Source organism: Falco punctatus (assembly GCF_963210335.1).
Source record: "Falco punctatus genome assembly, chromosome: 8".
In the NCBI taxonomy this organism is placed as follows: Eukaryota; Metazoa; Chordata; class Aves; order Falconiformes; family Falconidae; genus Falco; species Falco punctatus.
Genome location: NC_137588.1, coordinates 24316256 through 24334723, shown reverse-complemented (window position 1 = coordinate 24334723; position 18468 = coordinate 24316256). Strand labels below are relative to the sequence as shown.

At 35.5% G+C, this 18468-nt stretch overlaps 1 protein-coding gene across 3 annotated transcripts; it reads right to left on the bottom strand.

Moving 5' to 3' along the window:
• Positions 1 to 934: 934 nt before the first annotated feature.
• Positions 935 to 18232, bottom strand: GCG (glucagon; the record flags this gene model as incomplete). 3 transcript variants are annotated; one of them, XM_080399129.1, is made up of 8 exons in its annotated part: positions 16821 to 18232; positions 12081 to 15852; positions 7379 to 7479; positions 6841 to 7002; positions 5967 to 6020; positions 4248 to 4385; positions 2044 to 2187; positions 935 to 1073 (listed from the first exon to the last, which is right to left on the bottom strand). In XM_080399129.1, the coding sequence occupies exons 2-8, from the start codon at positions 12111 to 12113 to the stop codon at positions 1049 to 1051; spliced, it is 657 nt and encodes a 218-aa protein (XP_080255255.1). In that variant the 5' UTR covers positions 12114 to 15852; positions 16821 to 18232. The 3 variants fall into 3 exon arrangements, with proteins under 3 accessions (XP_080255255.1, XP_080255254.1, XP_080255256.1); XM_080399128.1 differs by lacking the exon at positions 935 to 1073 and having other exon boundaries at positions 1998 to 2187; XM_080399130.1 differs by lacking the exon at positions 935 to 1073 and having other exon boundaries at positions 1998 to 2187; positions 15708 to 15852.
• Positions 18233 to 18468: the final 236 nt, after the last annotated feature.

The following is an 18468-nucleotide window of genomic DNA, read 5'->3' as shown; positions in this document are numbered from 1 at the left end:
TGCTAGAAACACTGAGACCTGCAAGCAAAATGTTCTGCCACCATAATGGAGAAGGCACAGGTTACTGAAATGACAATTGTGCTTGTAAGCTACAGAACAATGTTGTAAATGCAAGAGATGATGGACAGATCGGTTCTCAGAGGAAGAAGGAAGAAAGGAATGCAACACAGATTAGTGACCCCTGACCTCAAGGCCATTTGAGTTGGCTTTACTTGGCAACCTTGTAAAATTTGAAGAAATTATGTGGTAGTTTCCACTACTGATGGAATATATTGCACTTAACATTTTTCAAAGTTGTCCCCCTGCTTTTGCTGAGAAACCAGAATTTATGTTAATGAAGACTACCTGTCTACTCAGTCTTGTTTCCCCCTCTAGCTTCATTTTACATGATTTCTTCTTTCAACTAAAGATAATTCAAAGTTCACACAGCTCTTTTCTGAGTATCATTATGGAGAAAATGTCACAAAACAAAGTATTGAGTTTGTTTTATCATTCCAAACAAACCACTCCCAACATCTCAGTGACACTGAAATATTAGAATATAATGAAACAAAATGCAAAGAGGCATTAGGGATATACACATGAAAAGTCAACAGAAAAGAAGCTTGAAAAAATTTATTTAAGGCTGTCATTTAATATCCTTAAAGCTTAGCCTTTTTATAACAAAGGTTTTAAGAGGGATATTCACTCCTCAGGCATTTGTAACTGCCAGCCCCTTACAAATAACATATATAATTGGTGATTGAATTCTTTGTGTGTATAAGTCAACTTTTTAGAAAAATAATAAATGGAGTTACTAATAAATGGAAAATATGAAGATACGGAACTTTCAGTCTTAAAGCTGTTAAGATAACCATCCCTTAGACAATAGGTTTTTCATATATAAACCTATGGCAACACTAAACTATAGTATGATTGTTTCCTGGCATGCAAGGTGATGTAGCTTTGTTACACCTAATGTAAATGACAGAATACAGATTTCAGAATCTTAATAACTGGCAGTTGATGCAACGAAGATCTTCATTTATCCCATTTTTATCCTGCATTTTTACTGGTATTCTCCCAAAAGGTCCCTGGAAAAAAAAGCGGCAGCAATTAGGACATATAAATCTCCCAAGATTTATGAAATATGTGTGGAACATATTTTTTCTGTTGAAGAGGTAGCAGATGTCAGCTCCACAGACCCCTCAATGCCTCTCTGTAACAACAGATTGAAAACATTTTTTCCTAGAGGAAAAGCTTTTTAGTAGTTTCTAATAGATTATTTTCCTAAATTGTTTCAATGCTGAACTACAAACAAACACAAAATTATAAAAATGTTAATAAAAACTTTATTTTAACTAGCTTCTAAATTTTTTGAGACAGTATTGGTTATTTCAGATTTCCATGATCAACTAACTCAGTGCTTTGGTGCTTCAGTAGTCCAATGCAAATATCCAACATTTAAAAAAATCTGGCCACTCACATGTGCCTTGAGTTGGCATTTTATTATTTTTTTAAATGCTTTGTTAATGTTCACAAATAATTCTTAAATATTAACCTGTTCACAGAGCTCACAGAAAATATTGCTTTGCCAACAGCATTTGCCTATATAAGGCAAACTATAGCAGGGTTCTGAAGTAGGTCACTATCAAGAACTCAGATTACAGTACCATATTCCCTAATGACAAGCCATAATTTAAGGCAGTGTTTTATATCACAGTCTTTAAAGAATAATCAATTTGATGTAATTTTACCAGTAAGTGTTTCTGATTTTATAATGCCCATGCAAAGGAGATTATTGTTTTTCAGTAGTTTACTTCTGATTATATCCAGTGACAAAACTCCCCTCAAGTGAAATAGGAAACTCTTTAGAAGGTTCACCACTGGTGCAAGTTACAAATTACATGTGGAGTGAGTTCTGTTTAGCATCTTATCCTTGTTCAGCACTGTCTGTAAGTTACAGATATGTCAATGGTTAAAAATTAGCAGTATTTTCCTATGTGTGACAAATACATTTAAACCCCCAGTATATTAAGAGTAACACAATCAAAATTCAGGCACCTTTGGGTAACTTTTGTGTTAATCAGCCATTTTAGGAACTCTTTGGCAGCCATGTCATCAAGGACTTTGTTGATATCACTTGTAAAAGTGCCATCTGCATGTCTTCGGCCCATTTCTTCGGCCACAAGAGCTTTTTCTGGGAAACTTGAAAGGGAAGAAATTATCAAACAATTTGCAGATCAAAATTAACAAACCATTTAAAAGGGCCTCGTTACAGGATTCTAATACCCTGTGTTTTTAAGGAGTTAAGGGCTGAGCCTAATGTTATGGCTCAGTATAGCATAATGTATTTCAGAACATCTTTTGAGACATTATTTTCACAATAGCATATGCGTGGAAGTATCACTTTACCAGATGAGAGCTGTTCTGTCAGGTGAGTCTAAATTGCTAGTATTTTTGAAAAAGCCATACATGCAAAAACATACCTCAGGCTTCAGTGTCTATGCCAAGTAGATTAGGCACTAGTAAAACACACTAGATTTACTAAGAATTGTTATTTAAGAAATACCACTACTAAAACATTATAGTCAAATTTTCAAACAATTTTTTCTGTTTCAATTGGACTTCAGTCCTAGTTGCCTATTTACAATTATATTGCGTAAAGTATTTAGATATTAAGAGCAGGAACTTCTCTGGGCTGGGCACATAACTGAATTGCAACACCTGTATAAAACGTATGTGCTTCTTTGCTGTACAATAGCATTTTATATTTGGAATCAGATCCCAATTCTTCCTCTGTCCTATTTTGACAGCTGAAAAACCATTATGCCAAGAGCCTGATTTAGAAAACTTTCCTCTCTTGTTTCATGCTATCAAATATAGGAAGATTTCAATGGGTTCCATTAAGGTGGGCTGATGCTGAAGCACACTGAGCTCATCGGACCAGTGACAGGCAGACTGGTTATTTTCATGCAATAATTTCAAGGAAGGCCGTATACAAGTTTGACCACAAGTAATACTGGAAGGGTGGTCTACATTTAATTGTCCATCTAGGTTTCTAAACTCAGTTCAGCACAACTAGGTTGTATTTCTTTCTTAAAGATTCTGAAATATCCTATTTCTGCTCATGAAAATAAAACATGACAGCAGAATAACTGCAAATTTGAACTTTATGAAATGGCATAAGTCTTTCCCTTCTCTATATAGCTAACCTAATTTATTTAACTCTTTTTTCAGGAAATTCTCATTATTTAAAAAAATTACTTTTACCTATTTAGTCTTCCTTTACTACAACACACAATCTTGTCTTACAGATTGTATTTTATTATTATTATTGTTTATTATATTTATATAGTGCGAGAGACTTACATAGTACTTTACAGCTGGTAGAATATATAATCAGAGGATGAACTGAAATCCCTGCCCCGAAGAGCTTACAGTCTAAAGGCACAAATAAGTACAGAACAGTTAAAAGGTGGGGAGTGGCATGTGCATGGTGTAGCTCCTAACCATGCAGAGTTGGGAACAGATGAGATAGAAGGTGCCTGCAGGAGATTGAAGGCAATGCCATTCTAAGCGTAAGACTATAGTGGAAAAAGATGCAGTCATGAGTGAGTACATGAAGTGAATAAGCTTGAGAAATCTGCAATGAGTATGGGGAGAACAAGATATTAATGAAAGAAATCAGAGACATAGGTCAAAACTGTGGAGCACTGCATCCAGAAAATCATGAACCACAGCAAAAGAAGTAGAGGTGTCTTAAAAAGGAGAGTAAGTCATAGTTGTAGGAAATGATAGTTATTTTGGCAGCAGCAACTTTGTGGAGCATGGGAAGAGGAAAAGAAGTCATCAGTTACTGCTCAGAATAATCACTAGCACATGAAGTGCAGATGATGACGTTGGTAAAAATTTTATCTTGGAAATATTGCAGAGGAGAAGATTTGACAGTGAAAGGGAAAAAACCAGAAAGTAATTTAAGATGACACCGGCTAGAATCATCTCAATGATAGTTAAGGAGACTTTAAGCAATGTTATGTGAAGGGGGAAAAGGTGACAGTTAGAGGAAGGTCTGGTTTAGTTTTAGATATGTTTACCTTAGATATAACTTGACCTTTTAGAATGTAACAGTATACTGAACAGGTATTACAAAAGAAAAACATGAAGTACAGCAAGAATGATCAAAAACACATCAAGGTTTCATCAGACTTGATTTCTAACCCCAAAAGCAACGCAAAATTTAGTAATAGGAATGGATGGATTCTTACTCTCTTCTTCCTCGTCCATTCACTAACCAAGCAATGAACTCTTTGGCAGCTTGACCTTCCAAATAAGAGGTGATATCACTGGTATAGGTGCCTTCAGCATGTCTCTCGAATTCAGCATGACGCTTGGAGATCGCATTGCTGAAAGAAGAGCAATACTGTAGGAGCAGACTACATAAGGACTTTTTTTTTTTTGTTTTAACCTTTATTGATTTATATTTCCCACCCACCAGACTAGCTTTTCTTATTAGGGAGAGGGTTTTTTTTTGCTTCTGAAGTTGCTTTTGATTTTTTTTTCTTGGTAGCTTTCAGTTCTGTAGGCATTGTCTGTGCTATGCAATATAGTTCTGTGCAGAGATGCCTGAACTAGTTCTGAACAAATCAAATCACATGCTGAAAGCAATTATAGCTGCATTGGAATGGTCTTCTGCTAGATTAATTAGCTATCAACAAACTGTATTGTACTATACAGACATACTTTTTGTTACTCCTTGTGTTAACCTAAGAATTTCTATTAAGCTACTCCTCCTACCTTAATCTTCACTATTTCTTAGCCAAACTTTACTTTTTGAATTTTTTTTGTGAACACCCTTTTGTCATTCTGACCAAGTGATAAACTTGGAACAATTTCAAGCCTGATCACCTTCAGCTTAATAAGGACCTTCTCCCTCTCTACACCTCATTGTGCCTCTTTCTTTGATAAAGCACAAAATTATGTCACACTGGCCCTTAGGAAGACAGGCTGCACTTGGAAGTAGACATATTATGGAATATTTTCCACAAAGTTCCATAGCATTTCTATTTCAGAATTTGCTAATTGCTGCCCAATTTTCAGGGCCTCTAGCTCTTTCTATTATTTTTTATCTTCTTGGGATTTCACCATTCCTCCTAATTTAGTACCATCTGCACTTTTCATCAGCATGCTAACTAGAGTTGTTTGGAACATTTTTAATGAAATGCTACTTTTGTTGAGATATGCTGTTTAATTGAAGCTGAAACATTATTAGAGATTTGTTACTGATATTGACAGTGTTATGAATGGAAGGATCTTTGTGTTCTGGGCTATCCTCTTTGGAATTTCTGACAAAGGGAAGAACTAATATAGGTATTTCAATCTGTTTTGCAAAAATACTTACAGGATTTTTTTGTTTTATTTTTTCGAATTTCCAATTCCCCCAACCCTTTCCCAAAAACATTGTAAAGGAACAGAATTCTGGCCTCCAACAGGTTTTGTGTTCTCTTTTCCTGTAATGAGCTGTTTGTGTAACATGAACTGAGTGCTTAGGTCTGAGCATTGTATGTGTTTTATCAGCTCTCTGCAAATTGGTGTCTGGCCATTTTAATTTCATTGGTCTTCTCACTGATTTTCTTTTCCTACACATAATATTTTGGGGTTTTTTTGCTTCAGCCTTTTTCTATACCAAATTTTTATTTTTATCTTAGTCTCTACTTTATTACTTGAAATATCCTTTCCTGAAATCTATTCTCATACCGTTCCATTCCTTGAGGCCACTGCACATAGCTGTAGAACACAGGTACAGGAATAAATAATACGGAGACATTTCCTCTTTCCCTGTAATAAGCAGGTGTGAGATAATTTCTTTTGATATGCATTTCTTGGATTATGGTAACATTGTGAGGAATATTAATTGTTGTCTTTCTTGTTTAACAGGAAATAAGCTCAAACTGTTTTTGACTAACAAATTGTGGCAACCAGAATACCTTGAGAGCTGGTCCGGGAATTTGTCATTTTCTTTGTCCTCTTGACCTTGTTGGCTGTAGTGGAATTCCACAATCATTAGATCATTATTACCAGTACATTGCAGGGCATGCATAAACTGATAACATTTTACTGGTTATTAAGTATTATGATAAACAACAAAAACAACTGATAAATTAATATCATAAATAATTTCAGGATGAATTTAAATTAATACAATATCTAGAAATTATTACTTTGGACTTTAAAGATTTCCACAGGGGTTCAAAAGCATTAATAGCATAGATTTTTAGATTCTGGGGACAGATCTTCTCTAGAACACAGAGCATACACTTACATGATTTTACATTATCCTTGCTCTCAGCTTAGTAGCTTGTGTTTAATCAAAGTGTATTTTCAAAATTCATGTCAGCTCAGGCCTTAACAGTATACTTGTGATACTGGTGAAGTAGCCAGTGGTCAACAATACTTAAACCTTAGCTCCCTTTTCACAAATGGAACTGCAGAATTAGAGTACGCATAGATAAGGAAGTTTTATTATGGCCTTATGTCCCAGACTTTTACATTATATTTACATATCTTATTCCTATTGAACTTAATTCATTCACTGAAACAATCTGTCCTAAAGAGGCTGAGATAGTCTTTTTAGATGGCATATCAAGTAATATACTGATACTACACTTGATTTATCCAAATCTTTTGGGCTGATTTTGCACATATTCCCTATTTCTAATAATGTAATACATTTTCCTTAAGTATTTTACTTATTTGAGGATTCTACATGGTCTGTGATGGGAAGCTGAAATCAAGAAAGTGAATTCAGGTAGATTTTTGGCTGTTTCTGTAGATCTATAGCAATGTGACCAAAATGCTTACCCATTTCTCTTAGTGCTCATTAACCATTGCACGAAGTCCTGAGCTCGTCTAGTGTCCAAATACTTGCTGTAATCACTGGTGAATGTGCCTTGTGAGTGACGTTTCACTTCATTCAGCTGTCTAGATTCATCTAATGGTTCAGACTGGGAAGCTTTGAATGATCTGTGAAAAGTTTAGTACTTGTTAATTGGCAATGGTTATAATACATTCTATAGGTGCATTGACTTTTATTTTAAAAATATTATTTTATACTCTCACAAAGTGAAAGCTAGTGGCATATTGATCACTAGCTGTCTAGTAAAATGAATCAGCATAGCAGATTTGATACTGCACAGTTACAAAGTCTTGGATAAATAAGGCAGCTATTGTAATACCAAAACCTTCTGTGCTATACTTTACAAAATTAAAAACTATTGCCAGTTCTGATGGTAGATTAAGAACTGTGTAATAGTATATAAAAATTATCTTTGAGTTATAGTATGTTTTTCTTCACAAAGTTCAGGCCAAGTGTTTCTAGAAGTTGATCTAAAGAATTTACCTTGATTTTTCCTCTGTATCCTGAAGAGGATTTTGCCAGCTGCCTTGAACTATCATTAAAAGAAGCCCAGCAACAAAATAAACACTTTTCATTTTCATTGCCTGTCAAAACAGAAGTAAGACAACAAAGAAAAATGGAATGATCTTTATATACGTCTGAATCAATTACATCAAAAGGAGACATCCTTAATGCTGATCTAAACTTGAAGATATTGAGACCCTGTGAGGATGGGGTCCATGTCCAGTGGATGGAGAGTGTAATGCCTTGGGTAGGCATTCAAAAGATGCAGTTCCTGTTAGAGTGTTTAGGCTCTAATCTCTATTCTAGAACACAAGGTGAGCTGTAAGCAGCTGCATCCTCACTTTTGTGATACAAGGATAAAGGTCTGTATCTCTTCTGCTTCATGTTCTGCTGATGGCAAGCATTAGATCTGTTTCTATAATACTGTTTTGTTGCAAAACTAGGGTATTGGTGTGACTTTTAATTTTTTTCCAGCTCATTCACTAGAGAAAAAACCAAGCAAATTTTTTTCAAGAATACTGCCACATTAGCAGCTCTTCATTCTTTCCTTCTGGTCCTCCACCTTCCTTTTAACATTTTTTTTTTTTGAAATAACAGGTATTGCAGCCATAGGCCTCTGGACTTAATAACGACTTATTAATAGGTGTGACTCCTTAGAAAAAAAAAATACCAACCACCAAACCCCACACTGTCTTGTCTTCAGTTCATGACCTATTATGTCAAGTTTTGCTTGTTGCACTATTGACATAATACCTTATTTCAGCTTAAGGGCTTCCATTATGGGGCTATGTGGGATATACAAGATATGAGGTATATACTTCATATTAATGGTAATAAATCAAAGCAGAAAATACTGTATCCCAGATGTAATTCTTACTGTTACAGGTCATTCTGTTGGCTTCAACCATGTAACAGAAGCGACCACATTATTATATGTCTTCATCATGTGCACTGTAATAACTTGACCAGTTCCACTGACTTTTATATGAGATCAAGCAATGTAAACTAGAGTATTGCAGCCTGTACAAATGCTTTGGTAATCCACAGCCAAGCTGATTCCCTTACTTGCATTAATGACTGGTTTACTCATACAAGTAGTACAGTTACAACTTCTAGTGAATACTCACCAATGGGAATAAGGCATTCTCTAATCCCCTAATTGTGTGCTACAGTTTTTGTTATTTAATGTCTGTAGACACATGGTCCCCTATAGGACAAACTGTTGAACAAATTCATTTTAGACTCATGAAAGAAACCCTGTGCAAAAGGAACAATGAGTAGCTAATGACTAATAGACTCAAAAATGCTTTGCATGAACAGGAAATAAGAGGAAATCTTACACAATCACTAGTATATATTGTTTATTTTCAATTATTTTGGATCACTTAGATTTATGGAATGAGTGTATAGAAAAGGAAACAAATTTAAAATTTTGTTAGATACTTTTGACCTTGACAAAGAAATTGAATATGCCATTCATTCAATAGTTAAATGCTCATTCATGGAATGATGCTCATTCATTCCAACCTTAAAGTCAGTATGGATCACAATATTAATCTGCTGTAAAGCTACAGAAGTTGCAATGAGTTCACATCAGTAAAATGTCACTGGAAATAATTTCATCCTGTACTTGGACTGATACTTGTGTATTTGAAAGAGCCCTTCTGCCATCCGTGACACTTTCCTATGGAAGTTTATGTTACACTCTGAAAAACAAAGGGAGATTGGAGAGATGAGTGCACTGAAGTAAAGTGGTAGGTGGCAAAGACCCAGCCAAAAAATACCTTCCCCACTAAATGTGAGCTGCGCTGAACTCCTCTGGCTCCACTGGAGGAATCATTTATTGAAATCCAATGATTTATGAAGTAAGGCAGCCTAAGTGAAAATGTATCTATTCTCTATTGTAATGCCTTGTCACAATAGGCTGAATTTAAATATACTATGGCCTGGAGGAAGCCATCAGAGAATTATGAAGGAATGATGTGTAAAGAAGGTGTACTTTACTCTGTCTTGAGATTTAGAGTTGGCTCTGCACTGACCAGTGCAAACTGGGGCAGTGGGGGGCATATGAACATCTCTGAAAAAGTAAACTCCTCCATCAAAAACCTTACTGCTGTAGGATTTTCATTCTGCCCCAGTAGTCTGCCTGGCTTCAGAGCAGATTTTTTATGAAGTCTGTTTCTTCCGTCTATTATAAAATAACTTATAGGTGGAGATGCAAAGCTTGACTATTTTACCTATGGTTAGGAAGAATGTATTGCTTCTGCTACTCTGTGAAGCCTAATTTTTAAGAGAATCTTAATGAAAAATATAAATATTTTACTAGAATACCCCACTGTCAGTATCAAAATATGTAAGGCAATCAAAATCTTCATCAAATGTTAATCAAAACTGGGAAAATAAATTGATAAATATATTTTTTTCTGGTGGATTGTACTATCAAGCAATGGAGTCAGTTTCCCTCTTTCCACTGAAGCTACTGCCAGGGTTGCTCCTTTTTTCATCAGTGTGCATGGAGACTCTTTTCTGCCTTCTATATGTCCTGATATATGAGATTTGATTCCTACAGTTGCACATACACTGCTATAATACCAACGAATACCATAGTGGCCACGTAGTCAGTCCGATTATAACCTTAATTATAGTATCAATGTCTCTTTTCACCATTTCATTTGGAGATGAAATTTGGTGGTGCAACACTGACATCCAATGTTTATCCCAAAGAATGCATAATTTCACATTTCATAGGCCTCCAACAATGGAACAAAAGCTCTGCCTGTTCTCTGAGAGATGACTCTGCTGTGGTCACAAAAATCGTTTGATGGTAGTGTAGCGACCCCCATGCTAGCTGATATGGCTGTAAATGAGTTAGCTTAGACACCAAATGAAGTCTGGCTATTGTACCGTACATAAGTAAATTTGTCCTGCTTAATGGTATGATAGCAGTTTGGTATAATTTTATTTAACCTGAAAAACTAAAGAAAAATAGTTTACAGCTGCCTGTAGCTTTGTTAAACTATGATACAGATTAAACATAAAACTAAGTGACTGAGGTGGAATGAAAGAAATAGTGTAGTCCTTAATTCAGCCTCCTTATAGTAATATTAGACACCAAAAGCTATTCTTTTATATAAAACTTATAAGAAATTCCAAATTCAAAGCTCATTGTAGTCAGTAAACAGATTTTCAGTGACTTCAATATATCTTGATCTAACTCATGCCTCAGGCCTATGGAGCTTTCAGATGTGAACAGTCCCACTGGCAACTTTATGCCTTCAGAATATATTTGAAGTTAAATACATGGTCAGCTTTTTTCTAAATTTTTTAGAATCAAAATCTGGGGAGACTACTAAAAAGAAAGGTATATAAATGCATTTTTTTGAAAGTAATACAGTTTTCAAGTAAGAAAATCCTTATTAAGAAAATAAACATTTTCAAAAGCTATTAATCTTCTGTCAAGTATCTTCTTAAAAAAATTCAGAATTAGTTTTGTTTGTTCAACATTTAGTACTTGCTATTGGTAATCCAAACGAGCAACAGCAGTTTTTTTGACAAGCTAAAGAAGCTACAGTTTTTAAAGGTTATACTTGGGAAGACAAACGTTTTGTAGAGAAAAAGAGATGATCAGCAGAATAGTGTTTGTTTAGTTTATTCCTGCTAATCAATTAATTTCCCTATCAGAAGAAAGGTTTTATTTGCTCTGAGTTATTTAGGTCACCAGTAGATACTGCTAAAACCCATGCAATCTTATTGTCAAAGTGCAGGAAAACTAAGGCTAATCTTACACAGAAAATTTTTGTTCCTATGCATATGAGACCAATGGAAATGTTTTAATTTCAGATTTGACATGAAAAACTTAACACATCTCAGTTTGAACCACCAGAAAGTGTGTAACAAATATGTCTCTCAAATCTTGATCAGAAACTCACTTCAATATTATTTCCTTGATCAACCTGATTTTGCTAGTTTTCCTAATATATTTTACTGCTGATGTCTTTGGTACCTATGTACAATTTTAACTAGCTTAATTTCATTGAGTTTTCAAAAAATAGTCTTTCAAAAGTCAGATTTGTATCTATTTCCAGTTTAAAAATACAAATTATGGAGTTACAGTAGTACAAAAGGGAATATTTTCATATGAAAATGTATGAATGATCAAAATAGATTTCTATTGACATGAAACTGTGTGCAAATAGCAAATATTTCTAATAATAAATAAAATATGTTTTCAGGTAGATGTTATTTACATCTAATTTACTTACCATGCTATAATGCCTTGTGGAAAGTTTTGTAAAATATAACAATTCTAGTCTAAGGAAATCCATAGTAGGATGGAAGACTAAATTAAATTTTATACAATAACCACAATTGAAAGGCTTTAATTTTTACTTCTGTGCTATAAAATTTCCTTTTCAAATCTTCCAGTGATCTGAAAATAATAGCTGCTTGAAACAAAATAATTTACAAGTAGGGCAGTGGAGTGGCAATCTGTCTTGGACAGTTTTAATTCAGTGGCTATATAAACCCACTTAATTTGTTTGTGTTCTGCTAATTTAATCCCCGTTGATTCATAAATAGTATGTATAAGTAGTGAATATTTTTAAATTCATGTTCATTAAATATCTCTAGAGAAGATAGTAAAGGAGATAAAAATATAAAAATCAATAATGATGTATCTCACATTTAAATTCTTACTACAATGCATGTCTTTCATGTTCTCATGGTTAATCTTCCTTCTTTCAAATGCTTCTGCAACCCAAACAGTTGATTTTCCTTTTTTTGGATCATTCTCTGTTGAACTAATTCAATACATTAAAAGATTTTAATTATGATGTCATTAACTCCAAACATCAGTGACTATAACCATAGAGGAAAACATCAATTTACTGAAAGATCCTGTACCTCTATTGCAAACTTTGGGCAATACAATCCAGATAATGCACTCAGCTTTCTCAAACAAACTGTACTGTTAGTTCATGTAAATCTTACCTTTTTATATTTTGAAGTGATATGTAGCAGTTGCAGAAAGAGCTGCTGCTCTCTCTTCTGGAACTATGGCAAGCCTTGAGGATCCAGAGATCTGCCTAGCTGCCTCTTTTGCACAGACTTATATATATACTGTTCAGCTCTAGTAAGCATTACGGGAGTGCATCATTGCTGACAGTTTCCTTATTCAACTTTAAAAAAAAGTCATCATATTTGCTATTCATTTCATTTGATAATTTTACAAGCAATTTCACACATTCATTCTGCTTACTTTATGACATCAATGCTAACATGGATTTGCAAGAGGAGTGAGGTAGCAATGTCCAAAGAAGTAAATATAAAACAGAAGGGCATTAGGATGACAAACAGTGGGCTAAAGGTGCCTGGGATTAAGACAGCAATTTCTCCAAATTCAGATTTGCCACATCTAACATTTAGAATCCTGATCCTGTTGACATCAATAACATCAGCTTCACCTATCAATTTTAAATCAAGGTTTATAAACTTAATACATTATTAGCAATAACCAGCGCAGCTCCCTCAAAGCCCTTGAATGATTCTTCAAGCAATCATGTGCCAATACCATGAACGTGAAGAGATGTGAAGTACTGCAGTGATAGCTACCCACTATGCAAAGGCTAGCACAGGTCAAATTTAACAAAAAGATTTCATTACCCTTAGATGTAAAAGGCCAACTCTGTAAATGCTACTGTATGAAAATTCATACTCACTTGAGAACTGTGTGCCAAACATTCGTTATAAATTGAATTTCACACTGTGGCCTACAGATTTATGCAAGGTAAGACTTTTGCTCACATCTCCATTCCCTACAGGGAAAAAAATCCTAAAGCCAAAACAGATTTGATCTTTGTGGCTGTGTACGTTCTGTGCAACTATTACCAAGATCCTAAACCATTCAGTGATAGGGGCAATTTTATAGCTGTGGCGGGTGGGGCAACATTGCCAAAGAAGACTGTTCAGCCATCTGGTGATCACAAGTAGGAGAGATTGACACAAAACTTGTCAATGGCCTTGGCATCTGGAAAAACCTGCCAGTCAGGAATATGGGTCTTTTGTCCTGTCTATGAAGCAACAAGTAGGATACTCCCCTTCAAGAAATTCCTGGAGAAGTTTTCCTTTACATACTTTTTCACACATAATGATAATCCTTTGTAAAATACAAAAGGGAACCAAAAATGAAATATGATTATTACGTATGTAAGGTGCCAGGCAGTCCAGGGGACACATCAGTTATGAAGGACTTCACCTTGAGTTGCAGTTCTGCTGAGTAAAGGGAAGGGTCTGGAATCACAGTGGACATAGCACTTAACATTAATGACAGCTTGTGCTCCAGTCTGAAGTGCCCCATGGTCTAATTTGTGGTACAAAGCCCATATATTGCAAACCCCCCTCTTATTTCCCTTAATACTGCTCCATGAAGTCAGCAAAGAATCTTCTTTAGTGAGGTAATTTTTTGCTGGCTGACCACAGCAAGATTGGCATAGCCCATATTCTACAATTGAGGCAGTGTATAAACTTAGTTACCCTAATGTTAGGGAGGCAAACAAAATTTAATGGATCCTTCCTTGAGCTCTGTCCTAAATACTGTGCTGTGGTACCATAGTATGGGTTTAGGGAAACATTAACTCATTACACAGTCCACATAATCAAATATTTTTTGTGTGTGAATAGAATATTTCTCTACTTTTGGATCCATCTACTGAGATTCATGGTCCATTTTTGTTACTACTAGCTACCGTGCAAGTGTCTACTAATGCTACTGCTGAAAACTTAAGAGCAGTTTCTGTTCCTCTCATCTTTGCCTTCTGTTTCTACTTTCAGTCATTTCTGAGAGCCTTATTTTGCCTTTTTGTTACTTTCCTTTTTAATTACTACTTCTTTTCCCTTCTATTCCACATTCTTTCCCCCATGTCCTTCTTCCTGCTCCTAACTGTATTTTTCACAACCATTCAAAGTCATGGATTGGCAGAGGATATACAACCTTCCATACATATTCATCAAACTTGGCTTTTCAGTTTTTTTTGTTTAAAACAACCAGAATTATCACCTCCATGTACCAGCCTTCCCTAGGCAAACAACTGTGTAACATCTAAGACATGGTGCCAAAGGAGCCAAAAGGAACCTGCAAAAAACCTTATATCCCAAATCTACTGATTTTCATAACATGAAGATTTCACTGAGATACGTTGTCTTTATGTCAGAATTATTTTTATCCTACTTCCTATTTAAACTGTATTAGCTTTATATAGGCAATGCAAAATCACAGTTTAAATGGTAAGCCCAGCACTAATATAAGGCACTCTGCATGAAGTCGGTCCTTTGTGGCTCCTGCGGGCGAGGACAGGCTGCCCAGCCCTGCAGTACCCCGACAGGACAGCAGATGGTGATCAAAGGGCCGTTTAGACCTTTCGTACACCAGGATGTTGCTGAAATGGATTGCTACCGACAATTCTCTCACCGCATGCTAAGATACATTGCTTTCTAAACAGGCAACACAGAATGTAAAACAATATAATCTCCTCCAGGAAACAGGCAGTTCTTTTCTTTTTGTTTAGCTCTGTTTATTTTCTTGTGTCAGATAAAGTTCCTCGTTCACAGTAGGATGATTTCAGAAAAAAATATGAGAGAGCAGCTCGGTGCACCTGGTTGGGCAGGTTGTTACACTGACTATATCATCTAGCAGGTCATCTAGCATCTAGAAGGTGACTGATTATTTATTTCTCAAGTGATACACAGGTGATAAAAAGTACAGGAAAGAAATGAACTGCCATCATGAACCATGAAAACTTCAGTTGCCATAACTGAATTATATATATATATATAATTATATATAATATATATTTCAAGAATACAGCAAAAAAGAATTACCAAACAGAAGTAGGAAACTGTTACAATTGTATGAAATATACATATGTACTCAGGTTTTTTCCTCTCACATTGTAAAACACAATGGTTAGGCGGTACCTTTTGGCAAAAATCAATGGCAACCTTACTTTCCTCTGTATTATAGTTCACATATCAGACAGTACTTAACTGAGTCAGACTCCTGAGAGCTTTCTCAGAGACAGAACACGAAAGTGACCTGCCTTCAGGAAAGTTTAATCTTAATGTTTTTCACGATTCACTTGGAGTCATTGAAAAATCTGTAGCTGGGTTTCACCATATTTGGAGTTGATCAAAGTTTTCTGCACCATCATCTCAGCACCAGGTAACAGGTGCTATAAAGGACAGTGTAACTCACTGGACAAAAAATCTGTGGGGAAAGTTATAGAAGAGGTAAAAATGGAAGCAGAATTCTTACCGGCTGCACACTGAACCTGATGCTTTAGCAGTGACAATTCCAGTTGGCACGGCTTTTCAGAAAAATAGGACCAATGTATTTCTTATAACTGGCTAGCATACTCTGAATATAATAATTTTCTAAGATGTTTCTCTCAACTCTTTAACTGTTGGTAAAAGAAAAAAATATTTAAAAACATTTGAGTTTTCAAGATTTGAACATTTTAATGAATTAGGAAGTTGCTGACTTTTGAAAGTAAAAAAAAAGATCCCCAACAAATGCTTTCAAAAAAATGACCCCCCCACATTTTTCTGTGTATTATTTCATTACATATTTATTGTTATTTTATTAAAAATACTATTATTCACTACATACCATGGGGTATGACTACAGGCACACACCCTTTTCTTTCTTACATTGCACAGAAAACATTCTCTCCGTAACCTTGTCAACCATGAGTTCAGAGGCTGTGCAGCCCCTTTTGTTTTCCTATCCTTGCTACACGATAATCCACCAAAAGAGTTCTGCATTCCCCTCCTGAGAATGAATTAGTGCAACATACTGGGAAAACATATGCGAAAACATACATACATAAAATATACGTTATATACATACATGTGTACATATACATAACACACACAAATGTGTACATATGTATGTATACAACTCCATGGGAATATTTTGGAGAGCAAGAGTGGCTTTTTGAAACAGAGGAGTAGTTTAGGGTTTCTAAGCCTTTCCACAGCATTCAACTTCATGCTTGCTGCTGTGGATGCTGATGGGTTTGTACCTCAGGAAAGAGAGCTATTGTAACTGCTGTAGCCCACATGGTCTACTCACATAAATTGGAATCCATTTGAAGTCAATGGAGCTGCACCAATTTGCGCAAGCAGAAGAGCTGGCCAAGTATGTACTAGTTACTTTACATTCTGAGAAGACAATGTTCATAATTGAAAGTAATACCAAATGCTCTTAGCAAATACTATGAATTATTCAGATTAAATATAGAGCCTTCAAATGGCTCTATAAAATGTTCTAAACAGCTGTCCCTTGTAATTGGAACTGACTGGCAAACTGTAAAGTATTGAATGTAGTCTGAATTTGACTTGATATCTGAATAAAACGAGTACTAACCATATTCTGGAGCCTGGCTGGGGTTATGCTTGGTTTTCTGCTAATGCTGTTTTCTCTTCAGGCCTTTTCTTCTTTGCAGCTGCAGTAGGCAGTAATCCTAAATGAAGGAAAGCATGTAGCTCCACATTTAAAGTATGAGGACTGCATATTCATTGATATGTACAAATCACACAGCATGAATTGAGGTAGATGATGAAAATAGGTGTTGGGGAATGAATGGTTTAGAGTGGAACCAGTAGTTTTCTACTATTTATGTATATTTCAGTTCCTAGAAAAAGCAGATTTTGCTTTGCAGCTCTATAACTTTATTTTTTTTTTTTTTTTAAAAAGCTGAACAGGATTTATAGTGCAAACTGTCTTGTAAACAGCTGTATCTGTGGCTATTTATCAAGGGCCTGTCTACTTAAATCAGAACAACTATGTCCCATCTTCAGAGGCTTGTGTACTTTGTTTAGATGACAGATACTTGAAGACTAAGTTTCATTATCTGAAGTGGTCTTTTTGGGGTATCTAAAGTGTAAGATTTTTATTCAAAAGAGAAAAGAAAAGCAGAAAGTGCTCAGCATTTCCTGAAGACTGGATCCTCTAAAGCATTTGAAAGTGGAAAGCAAAATTTTAAGGATATTCATTCATCAGCTTAGAAAGCCTTGTTATAAAAGCTATCACTTCTTAGTTTCATAGTAAGTTGTTTCCCAGTGTTGGCTCTTACATACCATATTCTATGTCTGCAGTATAGATATATATACTTTTTATTCATATATAAGGCTAATCCTTAAATATATTTTTGTTTGCTTCAACTTGATTGCTCAGGACAAGCCCTTTAAGTTTGAACTGCATTGAAGCTCTGTTACAGAAAAGCCTACACTGTAGGCTAGATAAAAAAGGAATAGAGGAAATAGCTGTCCAGTGAATGTTTGTGGTGATCATGGACTGTGCTCGTACACAGCAATACAGAATGGAAGGAGTTCTCTTTCTAAAGAAGAAAAGGCTTGGGAGGATCAGTATCTGAAGGAACGGTGTAAAGAAGATAGAGTCAAGCTCTTTTCAGTGGTGCCCAGTGACAGAACAAGAGGCAGCAGACACAAACTGAAACATAGAAGGTTCTGTCTGAACATAAGGAAAAGCTTTTTTTATGATGAAGGTGAACAAGCACAGGCAGAGGTGCCCCAGAGAGATTGTAGAGTCTCCATCTTTTTAGATACTCAAAAGCCATGCAGACATAGTGCTGTGCTACCAGCTGTAGGTGACCTTCTTGAATAGAGGGGTGGGATAGAGTGACCTCCAAAGTTCCTGTCCAATCCCAACTATTCTGTGATTCTGTGATACTGCAATGGTAGGTTTGAAGTGCTCTGCACCATTTCTAGTGAATGACTGCAAGGTTACCTGGTATTAGCACACACTAGCAATTTGATGTTTTGTATGTTTTTAAGAGGGGTTTTCTGACACTTACATCATCCTAGGACATTTTCCTCCAGGTCATCAAAATCCATGGTTGCTCAAACATAAAGCTTTCAGGTTAGACATTATTCCAGCAACTCTGCAAATGTTACACTCTGCTGAAGACATATTCCCATTCTTTGGCAAGAACATTGTGTAAGGCAAATAAATTAACAGCATGAAAAACAATGAAGTAAAACTGACAGCAGCA